The sequence below is a fragment of the Onychostruthus taczanowskii genome, unplaced genomic scaffold, assembly GCF_017590055.1.
Source record: "Onychostruthus taczanowskii isolate IOZ18803 unplaced genomic scaffold, ASM1759005v1 scaffold27, whole genome shotgun sequence".
Classification (NCBI taxonomy): domain Eukaryota; kingdom Metazoa; phylum Chordata; class Aves; order Passeriformes; family Passeridae; genus Onychostruthus; species Onychostruthus taczanowskii.
The window spans coordinates 7839277-7855457 of NW_024500017.1; the positions used below are offsets into that span (position 1 = coordinate 7839277).

Genomic DNA, 16181 nt, shown 5'->3' on the forward strand with positions numbered 1-16181 from the left:
CAGGAGAAAGCTTCTCTTCATTAGCAATCACCATTTTCAAGGTATAATGACACCAACTCTTTTAGTTTAGTGCCTTTTCATCCCCTTTGCCTCTCCTTTTACAGCACGTCAATCTCAGAACCAGCTTCAACAACCATTAGTAAATTTTGTCATTGAAATAGATGCAAAGTGACATTTAATGATCCAAGAACACAGAATATTTCTCATTCAAAAGAATGACACATTTTTCTAAGTACCATTCTTGGCACATTGATGTCTAAATGAAACAGCAGAAAAGGCTCATGCTGTGCCTTGTTAAAAATATGTTTGTGTTTAAAAGTGGTGCAAAAAAGGAACTAAGGTAAAACAGCAAACATGTAGATCCTATGGATAAAGGAAGGAAAAATATCTCATGGTTGCTATGGAAATACAAAATAATCTAAATGACATTTTTAGAACATCTTTGAATAGTAACTCAATTTGCTTAGACATAAGCTAAGGATTGCTCTGCTTGAAACTTCAATTAATGCACAGATTAGAAGACAAATGCTGAAATTCCACATAGCAAGAAATATAACAACACAGAAGAAAGCTTCTGAAAGGAAAAGCAGTGAACATCTGACAATATCCTTAAGCGAAAAAACACAAAGGCAGATAGAAGAAATTCCCTCTTTTATAAACACAAAATTTCATACTTGCTAAAAAATACAAATGGACTTTGAAACAAGTTTTTGTACAGATTTCAGCTAGGAAAAATGGGGAGAAGAGGCCTCTCTTCAATCCACTGAAGTTTAGCTTGCCCTGAAAAGCAGTGAAGAGACAGGAAAAGCAATATTCTTCTCTGGCCCTGCTCTGACAGGCTTCTTCATCTTCAACTGCACACCTGCACCTTTCCCATATTTTTTTCTTCCTTTATCTGTTGCCTGATGTGTTTAAGGAAAAGTTGACACCTGCTCAGCATCTAATCCTATCACACCTTTCATCCTAACAGTGCTACATTATAACGTATTCTCGTATATGGTACTCTATGTGCTTTTTTGGACTTAAATATTTGGGATTTTTTACATATTTAAAGTCCAAGCTCTTCAAAATGTCTGAACTACCTCTGAAAAAGTACAGGACATTTTCCTATGTTTCCACAACATAGGAAACATTTTTTTTTCCATATCCCAGACTTCTGTGAAATAGAGAATGGAAAAGATTCTTTTATTTTTATTCCTTGAGAAAAAGTATTTGTTTTCCTTTGGACTCTATACTTTTCTTCATGTTGAATCCTAGATTAAATCACACATGAGTACTCTACGATTTACTAAATTTAACTCAATTTGCTGAAAAAATGGGTGCATTTAGTCTAGCAATTTTTTTATTTTAGGCTAGTAATTGTATGTTTGTACTAGAATAGAGAGAGGATTCTCTTAAAATACAAGTAATGTATGGATGATGCATCTATGTAAGCACTGGATTCCAGTTTAAAAATTTGCAGATTCATGGAAATCCAAATCCATTCCTGCCACCAAAACTAAAATCAAGGGCCTGAGATTTATAGCTACCAAGAGAATTTGACTGCATAGAGCAATGTTTATTCAAAAGAGGAAGAATCTGAGTAGCCTGGAAAATTGTTTCCAAAAAGCATCTGTCAGAAAGGTATCCTGGTAAAAATAAAAATTAAAATGCACTGTTTCTGTGTAACTTCTGCTGGTAGCAGGATGCAAACCTATCAGTCTTTGTGTATGTACAGACAACACCACAAAAGCCAAATACATATTAAGACAACACATTCCCACCAGCGAGGTGTGAACACTTTACAGGAGAGGCGTGGCCCAGAGCCCAAGGACAGAAGCTCCTGTGGCAGCTGTGAGACCTGCACAGACACTGTGGCTCTGGGTGCTCCAAGCTGCATCCCTGTCCCTGAGCTGGGCACAGCAGCAGCAGCAGCAGGAGGGGCAGAGGCAGAGGAGAGCAGTGGCTGAGGGGCTGGGGTGAGGGCAGAGCCTGGGCAGCTAGGGCAGAGACAGGGAGGGACTGGATGGGCCCCAGGGCAGCGTGGAGGATTTTCAGCTCTCTCAAGTGAGACTCGGCTGCGGCAGCCCGGGAGGAATGACAGGAGGTGGAACTGCTGATTGATCTGAGCTGACGTTACATCAAGCTGCAATCATTGGAAAGCAAGCACCAGGTAAAAAGAAACCAAAGATCATATATCAGCCATCATAAAGGTTTTCCCCTGCCCTTTTGATTTGCATTTCAAAACTCACCCCAAGGAATTGGGCCCTTATTCTGGGGTCCATGAGGTAGTGGGCTTGGTGGGTCAGAGAGGGTTCTTTTGTGTCCTGGGGGTGGGGGAGGTGGTCTCTTCTTGGAAAGAGTGGAGCTGCCACTAGAGGTTTGAGTGCTTAGAGGGAGGGTTGAAGGTGGGCCTGCAAAATAACAAACAACCTTCTTACAAATACATGTGCATAAACGTCAAAGCAGCACTGAAAAATTCACAGTCAGACCCACAGTGAAGTGCAGCAAAAGACTAAAATAAAAAGACAAGCCATGCCAAAAACACTGTTTAGATTAAACGACACATCCACCACATTTTTAACCATCTCAGCTGTGGGAATATAAGCAACTTGACAATAGAATGACATGTGTACTTATGTTTAAAAAATACAGGATTAATCATGCCAAGATTTCTAATTTTAGGCATTGTTCATAAAAAAAAAAAAAGCATCATGAAATATTAAAATTAAGTAATATTTAGTACATGGGATTAAAATTGTCGTTAATTTATACAAGAATGAAAGCACATTCTATATGCTCTAATATGTGGGGAGGTTTTTAGCCCTCCAGACCATCCCATACAAATTTTGTTCATAAACTGGAAGGCAGGAGGAAAGAAATAAAAATAATGCCTATAAATTTTCCTTTCACTTTTAAAATAGGAATTTTAGCTTGAGAAGATTTTCTCTTAATTCTTTTTTCTGTAGATCAAACTATGCATTCCAAAAGCAATGCAAATTGTTGTACATGGTATGAATAAAATAAACATCAGAGAAGTCCTTTCTGGACTGAGATTAGATATTTCATGGTAGCATTGCTTATAAGAGCCTATGCAGTCAACCCTACCCTTAAATACTTTTATTTCCCTCTGATTTAATGCTGGCACAAGTATTACTCAACACAATGCATGTTTTACACAATATGGGAACAGATACAGCTTGAAAGACAAAATAACCCAGAGGGAAGACAAGAGTTGTTCCTAATCAGCTTCAGCATTGACCTTCACAAAGGTCTCCGCCGAGAAGCTCGGGGCAGCAGAGCCGGGCGCAGGCGGCAGCGAGGGGACGCTGGCTGCAGTCAGCTGCCACCACTGCCCTCAGAAACGCCTCGGAACACGTCCTGCAGCAGCTCTGCATTAGGCCAGAGCAGCTCCAGGGGGTTTGTTAGTTTGTGGGTTTGTTGGTTTTGTCTTGTTTTAATCTAGCCAACAACTCAGACTTCACTGCGATCTTCACTTGCAGTAAGTTTGCATCGTCAGACAGCTTTGCCATCAGTCCAGATAAATGCAGAAAATTGACATAAAACTTTAAAAGCAAAGTCTATTTATACCTGAAATTTCAAGTCTATTGTCAGTCTATTTTTTAGCACTGTAGAACCAACTTGCCTATTTTTGAAAAGCTATCTTATTTGAACAGAATTTGAGACAAAACCTCCATTTAGTTACTTGACATGTATCTTACCACGCAGCACACAAAACTAGAGCTGCCTTCTTTAAAAATATTTATGAATATTCTCTATAGGTAGCCTGGATATGATCAATATCTGCACTCCTTCCCAAATTATCATATATTATAGAAAAACTGTAATCAATGAGAAATAATGTTTGTTAAAATTCCTTAGGTGAAACATTTAACACTGACAAAAGTAACTTCAATGATTCTACAAGCATGAATCTGTTTGTCAGATGGTTTCAGCAGGTGACCGCTCTCTTTCTTATAAACAAAAAAGAAAAATTTAATAGAACTGTCCCTAATGAGTCAATAATTCAATCTATTCTCTTCAGATTCAATCCTGGAAGGCCTTCTGCAGTGCAGGACAATCTCTCAACCACAATCTCTCAATCTCTCAGCAGAGATTTTGGGCCTGGCTTAATTAATTGGTTGCTTTTGTAAATCAAATTATATATTTTGCAACTGTTCCTCTCAAATTGCTTCTAAGTTCACAAAACCATTAACAGACAAGTCAAATGCCAGTGCATTTAATGACAGTTCCCCAGTTTGCATCCGCACCCTTTCTCCATTTAATTTCTTCATTGAGCTCAAATAAGCAAAATAACTTAATCTGTGCCTTGAGATGTTTCTGAATACAAAACCAACTTTTCTCATTCTAAATTTTGATTGATGATCCCTTAAACTCCAGCAAGTTACCAATTCTTTCTTTCAGAAATACGAATCAAAAGTTGTTTTGCTTCGTGATGTAATGCGAATGTATTTAGGAATGGCAGGGAGGGCAGGAGCAGTCAGTATCCGCCGTTAACAGTAAGGTAACTCTAAAAGCAGCGGCGGTCACAGCCGGGCTGTCCCAGCAGCTGTCCGTCTGTCCCTTGTCCCCTGTCCCCGCTGGAGCGCCCTGGTCCCGGTGCCCGCAGCGCGTGTCCCACCGCCCCCTGGCGGCGGCGGCGCGCACTGCACCGCGCCCCAGCGCACCCGCGGCCCCGCTCACAAACCGCCCCAGAGCGAGAAAAACGGGAGGAAAGGCATTGAAATGCTATTGTGCCCTCACTGCAAAAATTCAGCTTCAGACATGAAGTGAAATAGTAACTTTAAATAATAAATAAATTTAAATAAATAATAACTATTGCCAATAAGAAGAAATCTTCTCTACAAAAATAAACTGTAGTAGAATTAAAAAGAAACCACCTTAAATTAGGTTATATGGAACGTTTTAGATTTCACATTTGTTATACATATCCAGACATTACTGAGGAGTTACAAAAAATACCGTCACAGCTTTCAGAAGTTCCCATGGCATACAAAAGTGACAGGGTCAAGGTGTTTAAGGTATTACAAATCATACTTTCAGACTCCTAGCATTTGTTTCTGTATTAAACTGACAGAAGGAATAAATACAAATACAAAAGTCATACACTAATGATTACATGGCTGAAATACAAAAATAACTTATGGTCAAATAAAAACAAAATAAAGGAAAACTTCAAAACATCATTCTAGAAAGAGGTCTAAAATGACATCATGCTTTGAATCAAAAAACAGAGGAAGTGCTTGAATCAAAATCATTTTATGGAAACAACTGGTGAAATAATACAAAACCTGATGATGTATGAACCGTCTGTATTATTATAAGACACTGTATCATAGAGTCACTTAGATTGGGAAAGACCTTCGAGATGATCGGGTCGGACACTGCCAAGTCCTCCCCTAAACCACATCACTGCTCCTGCACCTTTGGGATTCCCTTCCTGAGGAATGTCCTGGATTCCTTTTAGACTGTCTCCCAGGGGACTCCTGCCAGCCAAGCTCCTAAACAGCCAAAGTCTGTCCCCTGGAGGTGCAAGGTGGCAGCTCTGCTGATCTCCCCCTCTTACTTGTCCAAGAATTCGTGATTCCCTGTGCCCCAGGGATGCTCCCTCAGCAACAGCACGTGTCTGTGCATATCCACACATATATACACATAAATGTGTGTGTAAAACCAGCAGCTCAAAACAATTCCTGTGTGATATTCTTAATTATACAAGGCTAGGCATCTTTAAGCAATAATCAGAGCAGTTAGTAGATCTAAGCTATTTTTTGATTTTAACCAGGCAGCAATTGAGCCAGTCATTTCCTCTCCAATAGATGTCTTAATTGTGATTTCTCAATGGTTCAGAAGTTCAGATTTTGTAAAGGACATTTTCCTAATACAAGCAAAAAACCAAAAACCAAAAAGAAAACCCCAAAAAAACTTGACCCAGAAGTTTTTCCTTTTGCTTCTGTCGGGCTTGCTTTTCCTCAGTTCCCGGGAAGCAAACACTTACAGTACTAACTGTTGTCATGTTTTATCTCTTTTTCATATTACAAAGATCAGGCTTTCATATGTAAATAGATCAAATAATCTCAAAATTATTGTACTAAGGTAAATAACTGGATAAGATGGGCAATTAGTAGTACATTGCCCTTTAGGGTTTGTGCAGTTAGTGTAATAACAATTCACTTGAGTACTTGTGAAACCATGCAAAGCTGCTGCAACTCAATCAAGAAATGGTGGGTTTACAGTGTAAAAACTTCACATGTGTAACTTTTTTTTACCACTTAATGAGACATAGGGGAAAACACAGAATTCCTGCTAATGGTAGAATGGCCATTGCAAAGGAAAGTAACTTATATTAAAAATAGTATTTTCATTAACAAGTGTTGTTATTCTTATTTTTAAATTTCTCATGAGTGACTTATTGCATAGATATTACTAAAAGCCTTTTCAGTTTGTCTTACCTAGTATCACATATTTTCAGCACTGAAAATAAGAGCATAATTAAAGACAAAATTATCATGATCACTCTGAATAAGAAAGCTAAGAATATACATTGATTCAACATTAGTATTTGAAGTAAATTAGATAATTAATGCTCAAAAAAAGGTTCAGTTTGAAAAGAAAAGATAAAAATTATACTAAAGAATTTTGTGTTTTGGGTTGATTCAGAAATAGAAGAGCTCATGAAACCAGCAGTCGTTAACTAGTTTTCCCTTATTATGGTACTAAAAAATACAGTGTCTTAGTGGAATAATTAGCATTATTTAATCACAATGTGCAACACATTTATAAAAAAAAAATTTAAAAAAGTATCCGAGTATATGCACAAGAAATATAGAATCCTGCAAGCATTCAGAAGAAACAGGATGACCTCAAAGGCTGAGGTAATGGAAATGAGAATAACTACATTTGTGCTATAAATTAAGAACTTCAGTTGCAAATGAGTAGGGACTGTGTAATGCCTGCTATGCCACAGTATGATACAATCAGGAAAAAATAACAAAAGCAAAACCTAGGACCAAAGGATTCTTTGATGTGGCATTTCCAGCAGAAACAGCAAATTTTACTGCTGTCCTGACACTTCCAGCCAGTTGTATTTCAGAAATCTGATTTAAACAGCAAAGGTACAGAGAAGAGTTAGTGTGATGAAAGGATAACTTGAACCCCAGGAGAATGAAAATATTCTTCAATCAGATAAGGTAAAATACCCTTGGTTTGTTTAGTGTAACACCCCAGACATGGAGACCTGTAGGATTTCCATCCAGGCAGGACCTTGGCATGGCCACCAGCCACAGAAACACCACCAAAGCCAAAGGGCAATGTTGGTACACTCACAAAGTTCTTAGTGAACCCAAGAAGATTGCTCATCCTGTGTGCAAGGCAGTCAGACAACTTCTAGAAGTTACTAGTAAATTCAAACAGACTAATTTGGTTAGAAATGGAGTCTGATCTAGTGAAGGAGCAGATGATGTGACTGTGTCTGCAGTAACAGTGGACTGGAACCACAAAGGAAGTGTCTTTGGGTTTAGGTACCTCATGTCAGAGCTGGGACAGTGCAAACTATGCAACCTTGTAGGTGTTGAAGACCCAAATTAACTTCATGATACAGAATTTATCCCTGACCTCCATGCTCATCTGGGATAAACAGGCAGAACCACTAAAATCAGTTAGCTTTCAGCTGAAGTGAAGGAAACCTGGATTAGATTGCCTAACACTCCTCCAAAGCTAGTTAGCAACATTACTCCCACACTAGATTGGCAATGAAGGTTGTGCAAAATTTTATTTAGCTACTGAGGCAAGTAATGGAATTACTTAAATTTTGATTTTTTTTTTTTTGAAAGCTTTTTGTAAAACAATAGGCAGAAGACCTGCTAGATGTCTGGAGCTATAATGCAGGTATAAGCTGAAAAGAGCAATAAAAAAGATGATTTTGAGAATATTACAGGCTAAAGATTTGACTGAGAACAGATGTAAGCTGACCCTAAATAAGCTTAGATAAACTATGAAAAAGGTGCAGAGTGGTTGGCTCAGTGGCTCAGGCAGCCACTGCACTCCTTCAGTACTTTTCATTCTGTGAGGATTACCTAAATCTATAGCAGAGATAACAGCAAGTAAGATGTATCCACAAAGGAGACAGAGTGGAGAAAAATACATTAAGGTTCCAGAATTTTTAGGAATATTTTGAAAAGTTATCAAATGAAAAATCTAGACATGAATTATAATGATGTGTGGAGAAATTTAAAACCTCCCCATATCCCCTCCTCCAACTACTGTACCTATAAAATTATTTTTAGCCAGCATGTCCAGTGAAAACCATGAGCAAGAGTGATGTGCCTTATGTAAATCACTTTAAACCTCCCTCCTCTCCCCAACACAAGTTCAGTGCACGGCTTCCTGACCACTGTGGCCCCTCAGGAACAACACAGAACTTTGCTGCTCAGAACTTCACTGGGCAATGAAACAGAGGGCTACAGGGAAGGGGTTTTCTTAAAAATAAAAAGTTTTGGAAAGACAGTTTCATCTGCATGTCCTAAAGGACAAAAAGTTATGAAACTTAAAAATTGTCTGCCTCCTTCTAAAATGCAAATCCACCTGCTATCCATTCCCTGCATAGACTCTATGTCCTAGCAGGGGCCCATGCTAACTGCCAGGGTCTCAGAGCTGCACAGGGACAAAGATCAGACTGTTTCTGACAAAAGGTAAGCTTAAATTTAAATACAGATTCAGTGCTTTTGTTACTCTTGCTGTTTAGGGAGCTTAGTGAAAAAAGTAACACTGTGTTTTCATATAATCTTAAACACAAGATATTCAAATGAACTTTTTAAACAAAAATTTCTGTTTCAAAATTCAGATGTGTCAACAATGTCTTATGGAAGTGGAGAGTCTCTGCTTCATTTTCTTTTAAATAATCTGAGAGCTGGAAGATGGGAGATAACAAGGAGCAGTACAGTTTAAAATGAACCATAAGTGCACCTCAAAATGATGCATCTACAGCAACCTTTCCACACTGATGAACTGTCCTATGCATTTGTCACTTTCCCCACCCCGTGTCACTTTTAACACTGGCATGTATACAACAGAAGTTTCTAATTTCACAGTATTGTTGAGTGGATATCAATCAAAACTCCTCTCCAGCATCACTCACAAACTGTAGAATTTCAGCATGTTTGAAGCAGAGAAGCACAGAGACTTCAACATAACAGCAGTTCCATTCAACCTCTCTGACTTACCCAGTGAATCTGACATTTTCCACTCTGATGAAACAGTTAAAGTTACATTAGAAGGTAATTTTGTGATATTATAATATTATTTCATTGTGATATAAATAAGGATTTCTTTGCAGAATCTCTGACATGAAAACACAAGAAAGCTCCATGCCTCAATTCTTTCCAAGTAGCTTTGGTGTTGTGTTGGTTCCTTATTTAGGAACAGCTAGGAAAATGTCTAACATTTCAGAAACCAAAATACATACTTAGAATGAAATATAAACATAAATATCCCCCTTCCTGGAGAAAAAGAGAATTTTCTAGGTAAGTCTGTATGAGAGCTCCACTATATACTGACAAAGAAATAAAGTTCATTAAAATGTGTTGAAAGCTGACAACATACTAAGCACTGTGTACAGATACCAGACACAACCTCATTAACCTTCTTCAGGAAACGGGATGCATGATTAATTTCCAAGTCTTGCAACTTTATGACAAAAAAAGGAAGTTATCCTAGGTCATGAAGGAACATCTAAGCCAGTACATTGTGTTTGCAATGAACAATCCATAGCATGTAAAAGGGATGGGAGAGTGGCAAGAAGAAGTAGAATCCCATAATGCCAACAATCAGGTCGACACAGTGAAGTTACATGGAATACAACTGAGTCCCCAGGGAAACATGGATTACAAAATCTCATGTGAAAAATGCAAACCCTGGCAAAATCACTTTGCCTCATAATGGGAAACAAACCTGTTTGTTTGAAAAAAAGAGAGAGCCAAGGGATCCATTTGGAAGTTGCCAGTACATGACAAAGACTGATGGAACAGTAGTGCTTAAGCACAGCATCTGAACCATGATGCCAACATTGTCCTTTTACTCTTTCACATAATGGTAAGAACTCCTATGCATTTTTCCTAACCAAAGTCAATTACCAGGTGAGAAATGAAGTAGTGCTAACAAAAGGGAGCATGAGCATAACTGCTGAAATGCTAAACTGTATTGTAACCCTCATCACAACTAAAGATTTCTCTGACAAGTCACTGTAAAAACAATTTATCAATTTCTAAATTAAACATGTAAAAAGGAACGAAAAGTTTCTTTGTCCTAAAAAGTAGATCTGCACAAATTATAATACAGTAGAAAGTTTTGTTCCATAAAAATATCCTCCAAACTTGAAGATTAGAGATATCTAGGTCAAACCATCACAATCCACTGCAGGTGTAAGTCTCATAAAATTAAGTGACTTTAATTTAGCAGAGTATTAGTTTATTCCTCACCCATTCATGTTCAGTGTTATGAATGAATCTATTACAAAGTGTCCCCCAGGTCTTTTAAGTTTAGAAGATGCACTGCACCACACTACTCCATCAATAAGAACCTGCTGTATCTTGAAGCATTACAATGTCCTTGGTTAAAGGAAGGGCAAGAGTGTTAAAATCACTGCTGGCAAGTGTAATTAGGAGAGAGACTTACCTTTGCCAGCATTTCTAGGAGGAAGAGGAGGAGCATCAGATGTTGGAGAGGTGGGTGAGTCTGTGCTTGCAGAAGCAAAGATCTGGTTGGTAAAGGCTCCGTAGGAGAGTCTCTGCTTGTCTCTGGGAGTGCTAAATGAAGGGTGGGTCAGTTTGTCTTGGGGAGAAAGGCTTGAGGAGTGACAAAAGCTTTGGGGTCTTGGAGATCTTTCCTTTTTAATAGGACTAGGCTGTGAATAGAAAAACAAACACATGATACAGCTATCTAAACACTAATTATAGTTAGTATGTTTGGAAAATAGCACACCAGAACATAATTTAGTGAACATGAGCCTTGTTTTTTTTCTTTGTTTGACAAATAAACCCCCATTCCTCCCTTTTTCAGCAATTCAACATGAAAGGTCCTCTCTTCTAAATGAAAATTAAGATTGTACCATCAACAAACCATTATGAACACAAAATCAGATTTAACATTAAGGCAGGAAATACACACTTATAATATACTAAATAAAATGCCAATAAAAGCCTGGCAAGTTTTAGAATTTAAGAGTAATTTTCAGGGAATATAGCACATTACTCAGACTAGACAATTATCCTCAAGTATCAAGTATATTACTCCACTTATGGCTAGTAAAAATGAACAAACACTTTTGACAGATCAGATTTATTTGGTCCCTGAACTAGCAATATAATCCATGATACAGCTCTTTTTAAACACCTCTAATTGCTCTTTGAAGAAATTTTACACATTAGTTTTTGCCTGCTGTACGTTAATGGGCGCATATGGAGCACGATCTGTTTCCCTGCCGCTCTGGTTCAGGTTATTATCTCCAGCACAGCATCCCTCATCCTCCAGAGGCTCCTCGCACAGATGATTATTTTGTTCTCTACTGTCCTTGAGGACATGCAAATTACTTCGGTTTCTGAATTTTTCAGTCCCAAGTGTCACAGAAAATGAGAAGTTGTCCACACTTCTTTCTGCGGCACTCATATAAAATAGGAGAGGTGTATTCGCATTTATTGCAGAAATAGAGCACACAGTAATTAACTGACTTGCTAAAGTAGGACACTGAGGCTAATTTTTCACATGCTCTAGGATGGCAATTATTCTATGCCCTCAAGTTTTGCCTTCCCATTACTTCTTAAAAAAAAACAAACCCAAAAACCCAGGAATAAATAACACAGCACGGTTTGTGAAAAATAGAGTTATTTATTCAATAACTAGGTTTTTAGTTAATTTATGGAAAAAAACTAAGTATGTAAGCTTTGGATTTCCTCCAGCTAAAATTTAACAGCCTAGAATTCTGAAGAGGATAAAGCAACAAAGTAGTCCAGATTTGCTGATTTATATTATACTGTATGTCTTGTCAAAGTCAAACTTCTGAAACAGCCCATAATAACTAGGTTGACAAAATATATTCAAAAGGCACTTATACAGTCTTTAACATAGGCCTCAAAATTAGGTTTTATCCCCCCCAATATATCTGTAAGAAAAGAAAGGCTGAAGTGGGTCTCTAATTACTGCTTATTTCCAGGGAGCAGAGATGCTGAAAGCAGTTTTTGTGCAAGGCTGTATCAGTAATTCACACTCACCTTATCATCCAAGTCATCGTCACTCTCATCAATTTCTTCCTGCCGAAGATTCCATTCATACTCCACATGCACATGTGGGTTTAGCTTTCCTGCCTTGGCTTGAGAAAGCTGAAAGAAATAAAAAGTCTTGTTAAAGTACTTACTGTTCTTTTAGTGTTAAGTTAGCTTTGTAATGGCAAGAAATAAACTGGAATATTTAGAAGTTTAAAATCATTCCAGGGTGATCACACAAACATCTCTCATTTGTTTGAGGTATAGAAAAACAGCTAAAGACAAAAAGATTTTCTCAAAATGGGCAGAAATTGCCATGTTTGAAAGCATTTGAAAAGATGACAAGAAGAGAAGGTATATGCACAAAAGCAGAATTTATCTGGAGCCCTCCCTTCCAAAAAGGAAAGGCAAAACCTATTTATAAATTTTGGTACATAGAGCTGCCGCCCCATCAAAATCACGATCCTTGTACTCAAATCAAATGAAAAGATATTTCCTCTTTATTTAGATATTTTACCTCTCTCTCTCCCTGGATGAGGCCAATATGTCTTAAGCACGAAATTCCTTGACTTTGCCAGCCTAAATAATGTACTTCACATTCTTTAGAAAAAACTACCTCAATGATCAGCAAAAAAACTAATAGAGCAGTTAATGGTTATTCTAAGGAGATAAATTCTCCTTTTCAATGCCTAGATCTTCCATCATTACTTAGTCCTTCACATCCTTTAAAATGTAGTCTACTTGATAGTAGTTTGTTCAGGAGTGCCTTTAACCATCTTCCTGAAATAAAATTTGGAATAAAGACAGTATTTCCAATCAGTTATGTAAGTATTCATGAATCCACTTGAGCTGAAACTGAATTTAATTACACAGTTAAGACTCCAGTTATGCAACAGAAATGAGTTTAGTACAGCTATCATAATGCAAACACCTCGTTATTTATTTTGTATTTTTTTACTGCCCATGGCAAACAGTGTGCTCATTCATGTTTCTTTTTCATTCTTAATTCATTGCTGCTTTTGGAAAAAAATGCAGAAATCATTTTCCTCTTCAAAAATTAAAAAAAAAAATAAAAGAGAAAAGGCATAAATGCTCTATGAGAGTTAGGTGAAATAATCAGTGAGGTATTCATGGAATTTGGATCACTATAACCAAACGATTAACTGCCAGATAAGCTCACTGATAACATCCACTTGACTGTTTGTTCTGTAACACAGCCAGTTGGTCCACATTAATGGCAGATGTAACTTTTTAAAAGGGATATTATAAAGAAAAAAGCAATCCATCCCAACTGTGTGCTGCACAGGTGATCTGCTTGGTCCTGACAGAATACTCAAACCACTGGAAACAGCACCTACTTACACAGCAGACATGGCATTAACTGAGAAGTGAGCCCCACCTTATCAAGCACACCAAAATGCTGACTTGCATCCCCAGAAACATGGAAAACTTCTTTGATTTGTGAAGGACAAGGTCTTTTCATTATCCAATAATTAATTCATGACAAGACCTTTCAATTGTCACAAGAAAGGTATTAAAATTACCAGCTGCAGAGCAAAAGTAGATATCCTCAGATCATCAAAATTAGGAAAAAGAAGAAATAGAAATAGAATTTTGAGGTGCTAAAGCCCAAATCTCCTTATGTATTTATTGACACATCTGATCCTCTGATACTTAAGGTCTTCAAATACACTGGTTAAAATAACAAGTACTGCCACTAGAAGAAAGATCTTTCTCTTAAACTGTTACAAAGAAAATTACTCTTCTGTTTTAGGTAAGAAAATAGTCACCTGTGGTAGGGCCTTCAGATCAACACACAGCCATACTATTGCTGCCATACAGCTGGCAGCAGTACCATGTGTGAGGTGCAATGGTAATCATATATTAAGTAAATCACATTTTTTAAAGCAGCAAACATTCCCCCTTGCCTTTGCCCCCAGGCTCAGTTCTTACCAGTTCCTCACACTGGACAGCTTTCACTCTTTTTGCTGTGTCCAGAGCCGTCTCTCCAGCTTGGTTTACTACAAAATTAACAATACAAAAAAGAGCAATTCTTTGAGATCTCTTAAGAAACAATTTATTGAATTGCACTACTTGTAGCACAGTAACTTCTAAAAGTGATCAAAAATGTCTGTTTACTTTATAGCAGCTGCAGCTCTTTAAGATTCCACACTAAGTGCTCATGCATTTCATGTATCATCAGGTTCTTTCTGAACAGCAGCATCTGCTGCAACAGTTCCCAAATCCCTCCTAACCATCCTAGCAGAGAATACAAAGAAATCAGTCACCTCAATCTCCACTCAATGCCTTTGCCAATAAAATTCTTACCTGAATAAGCAGGAGAAGCAAGCAGGCAGGGTAAAATAGCTCAAAAAAAGAAAAAATTCTAAGACTTAAAAAAAAAAAAAGGGTAAATGTTGATCCAAGCAGATTTTACTTTGACTAATATGTAGAGGCTTAAAGCCTTAATTTGAAGACATTTGAACAAGAAGAAATTGAAAACTTTCTAGCTTTGTCTTTATCAAAGCTATAAAATGCTTTACAATTTAAAATAACACCTGGTAAGAAAGAAGGTGATTTCTGAGGCTGCTGGGAGGTCCTCAGGCACAGCATTTAATGGACTCCTTCCCAGATGCTCAGTAGCAAGTCTCAGTAAACAAAAACAACTCCCACATCTGATGTGGATAAACCCTAGGTAAAATGTACTCTCACAGTACATCAGTAAATGCCATGGAGCTGGAACAGAGAATGCTCCACAGCACATCCAGATTGTAAAGCATTTCTGTGATCAGGAACTGAAAATGATCAAACTGAGATCTATAATGCCAGTGTGAAATACTACACAGAGAATGCCAGCTAGGAATCCTAGAATTTACAAAGCAGTCCTCTAGAAAGGCCTGTGACTTTGAAAGAATTCAGATCCCTAAAAGAAGGATTTACTTATGGAAAGATCTATCAGAGATGGTTCAATATGAAAAGGAATGAAAACATAGTACTTCTTATGTGAAATTAACACCCAGATAGTTTAAGGACTACATAAATTCCAAACTTTCAACTTTTAAGTATACACCTGACATTTCAAGGTCTGTGTGAAATCACTCAAGTTCCTATGTGAGATCATGCAAAAAAACCAACTTAAATAGCACAACACCCTCTTTCCCACAAAAAAACCCTCAAAAAACAAGGCACCAAAAAGGTGTGAACACTCCTCTGGCATCTACCTAGGAGAAAGTTCAATGGAAGGACCAATGAAGGACTTGAACTTTTTCAGACAGCTTTCCCATTGTAACTGCCAAAAATGATCCCATTGAATTCTCTGACTTGTGATAATATTGGAACATATTCTAAAGACCTATAAAAAGGCAAAGGAAATCAGTGACTTCTGCCACTAAACTATGAATTTCAGTTTATACAACAGTTCTTTACCAGGCAGTGGAGGAAAGTAATGGTGATAAAGAAAAGGGAGAAATAAAATCCAGTTTGCATCAGCTGTTAAAAAATCTTCTTTCCTATACCACTAACTGACTGAATGTAAATGTTTTACAGACATGCTGATCACATTTAACTCCTGGGCCTATCAAGCTGGATTCATGGGGTACCTTCCTGACTCAGGAAAAATGGGATCAGCTTTCTCAGCTGCCTTTCAGCTTCTCTTTGCATCTACCTGTGTGAGACAGGTGTAACACTTGCTGTACCTGTATCAGTTCATTTGTCATAATGGCATAGCAAAAGTTTAATTGAAAATAGAATCTCTGTTTGCTCACAGTTAGGATAATCTCTTGTTCTCTGGATGGTCTCCCCTCCCTAATCAGTGGCAGCGTTGGCTGGGGTGTGCTGGATGAAATCACAGCACCAGATGCCATTGTTATCTACAGAAGAATTAAGTGCTGTGTACATAAAGCCCACGTATCTAAGAGTGGAATTAGACAT

At 37.7% G+C, this 16181-nt stretch overlaps 1 protein-coding gene across 2 annotated transcripts in view; it reads right to left on the minus strand.

Moving 5' to 3' along the window:
- Positions 1-16181, minus strand: part of ASAP1 (ArfGAP with SH3 domain, ankyrin repeat and PH domain 1) — a 141878-nt gene that overhangs the window by 14157 nt on the left and 111540 nt on the right. For both annotated transcript variants that reach the window (XM_041407555.1, XM_041407554.1), the window contains 4 exons: positions 14205-14272; positions 12261-12368; positions 10669-10897; positions 2232-2393 (listed from right to left, as the gene is read on the minus strand). In XM_041407555.1, coding sequence (XP_041263489.1) covers positions 2232-2393; positions 10669-10897; positions 12261-12368; positions 14205-14272 — 567 coding nt within the window. The remainder of the gene's footprint in view (positions 1-2231; positions 2394-10668; positions 10898-12260; positions 12369-14204; positions 14273-16181) is intronic.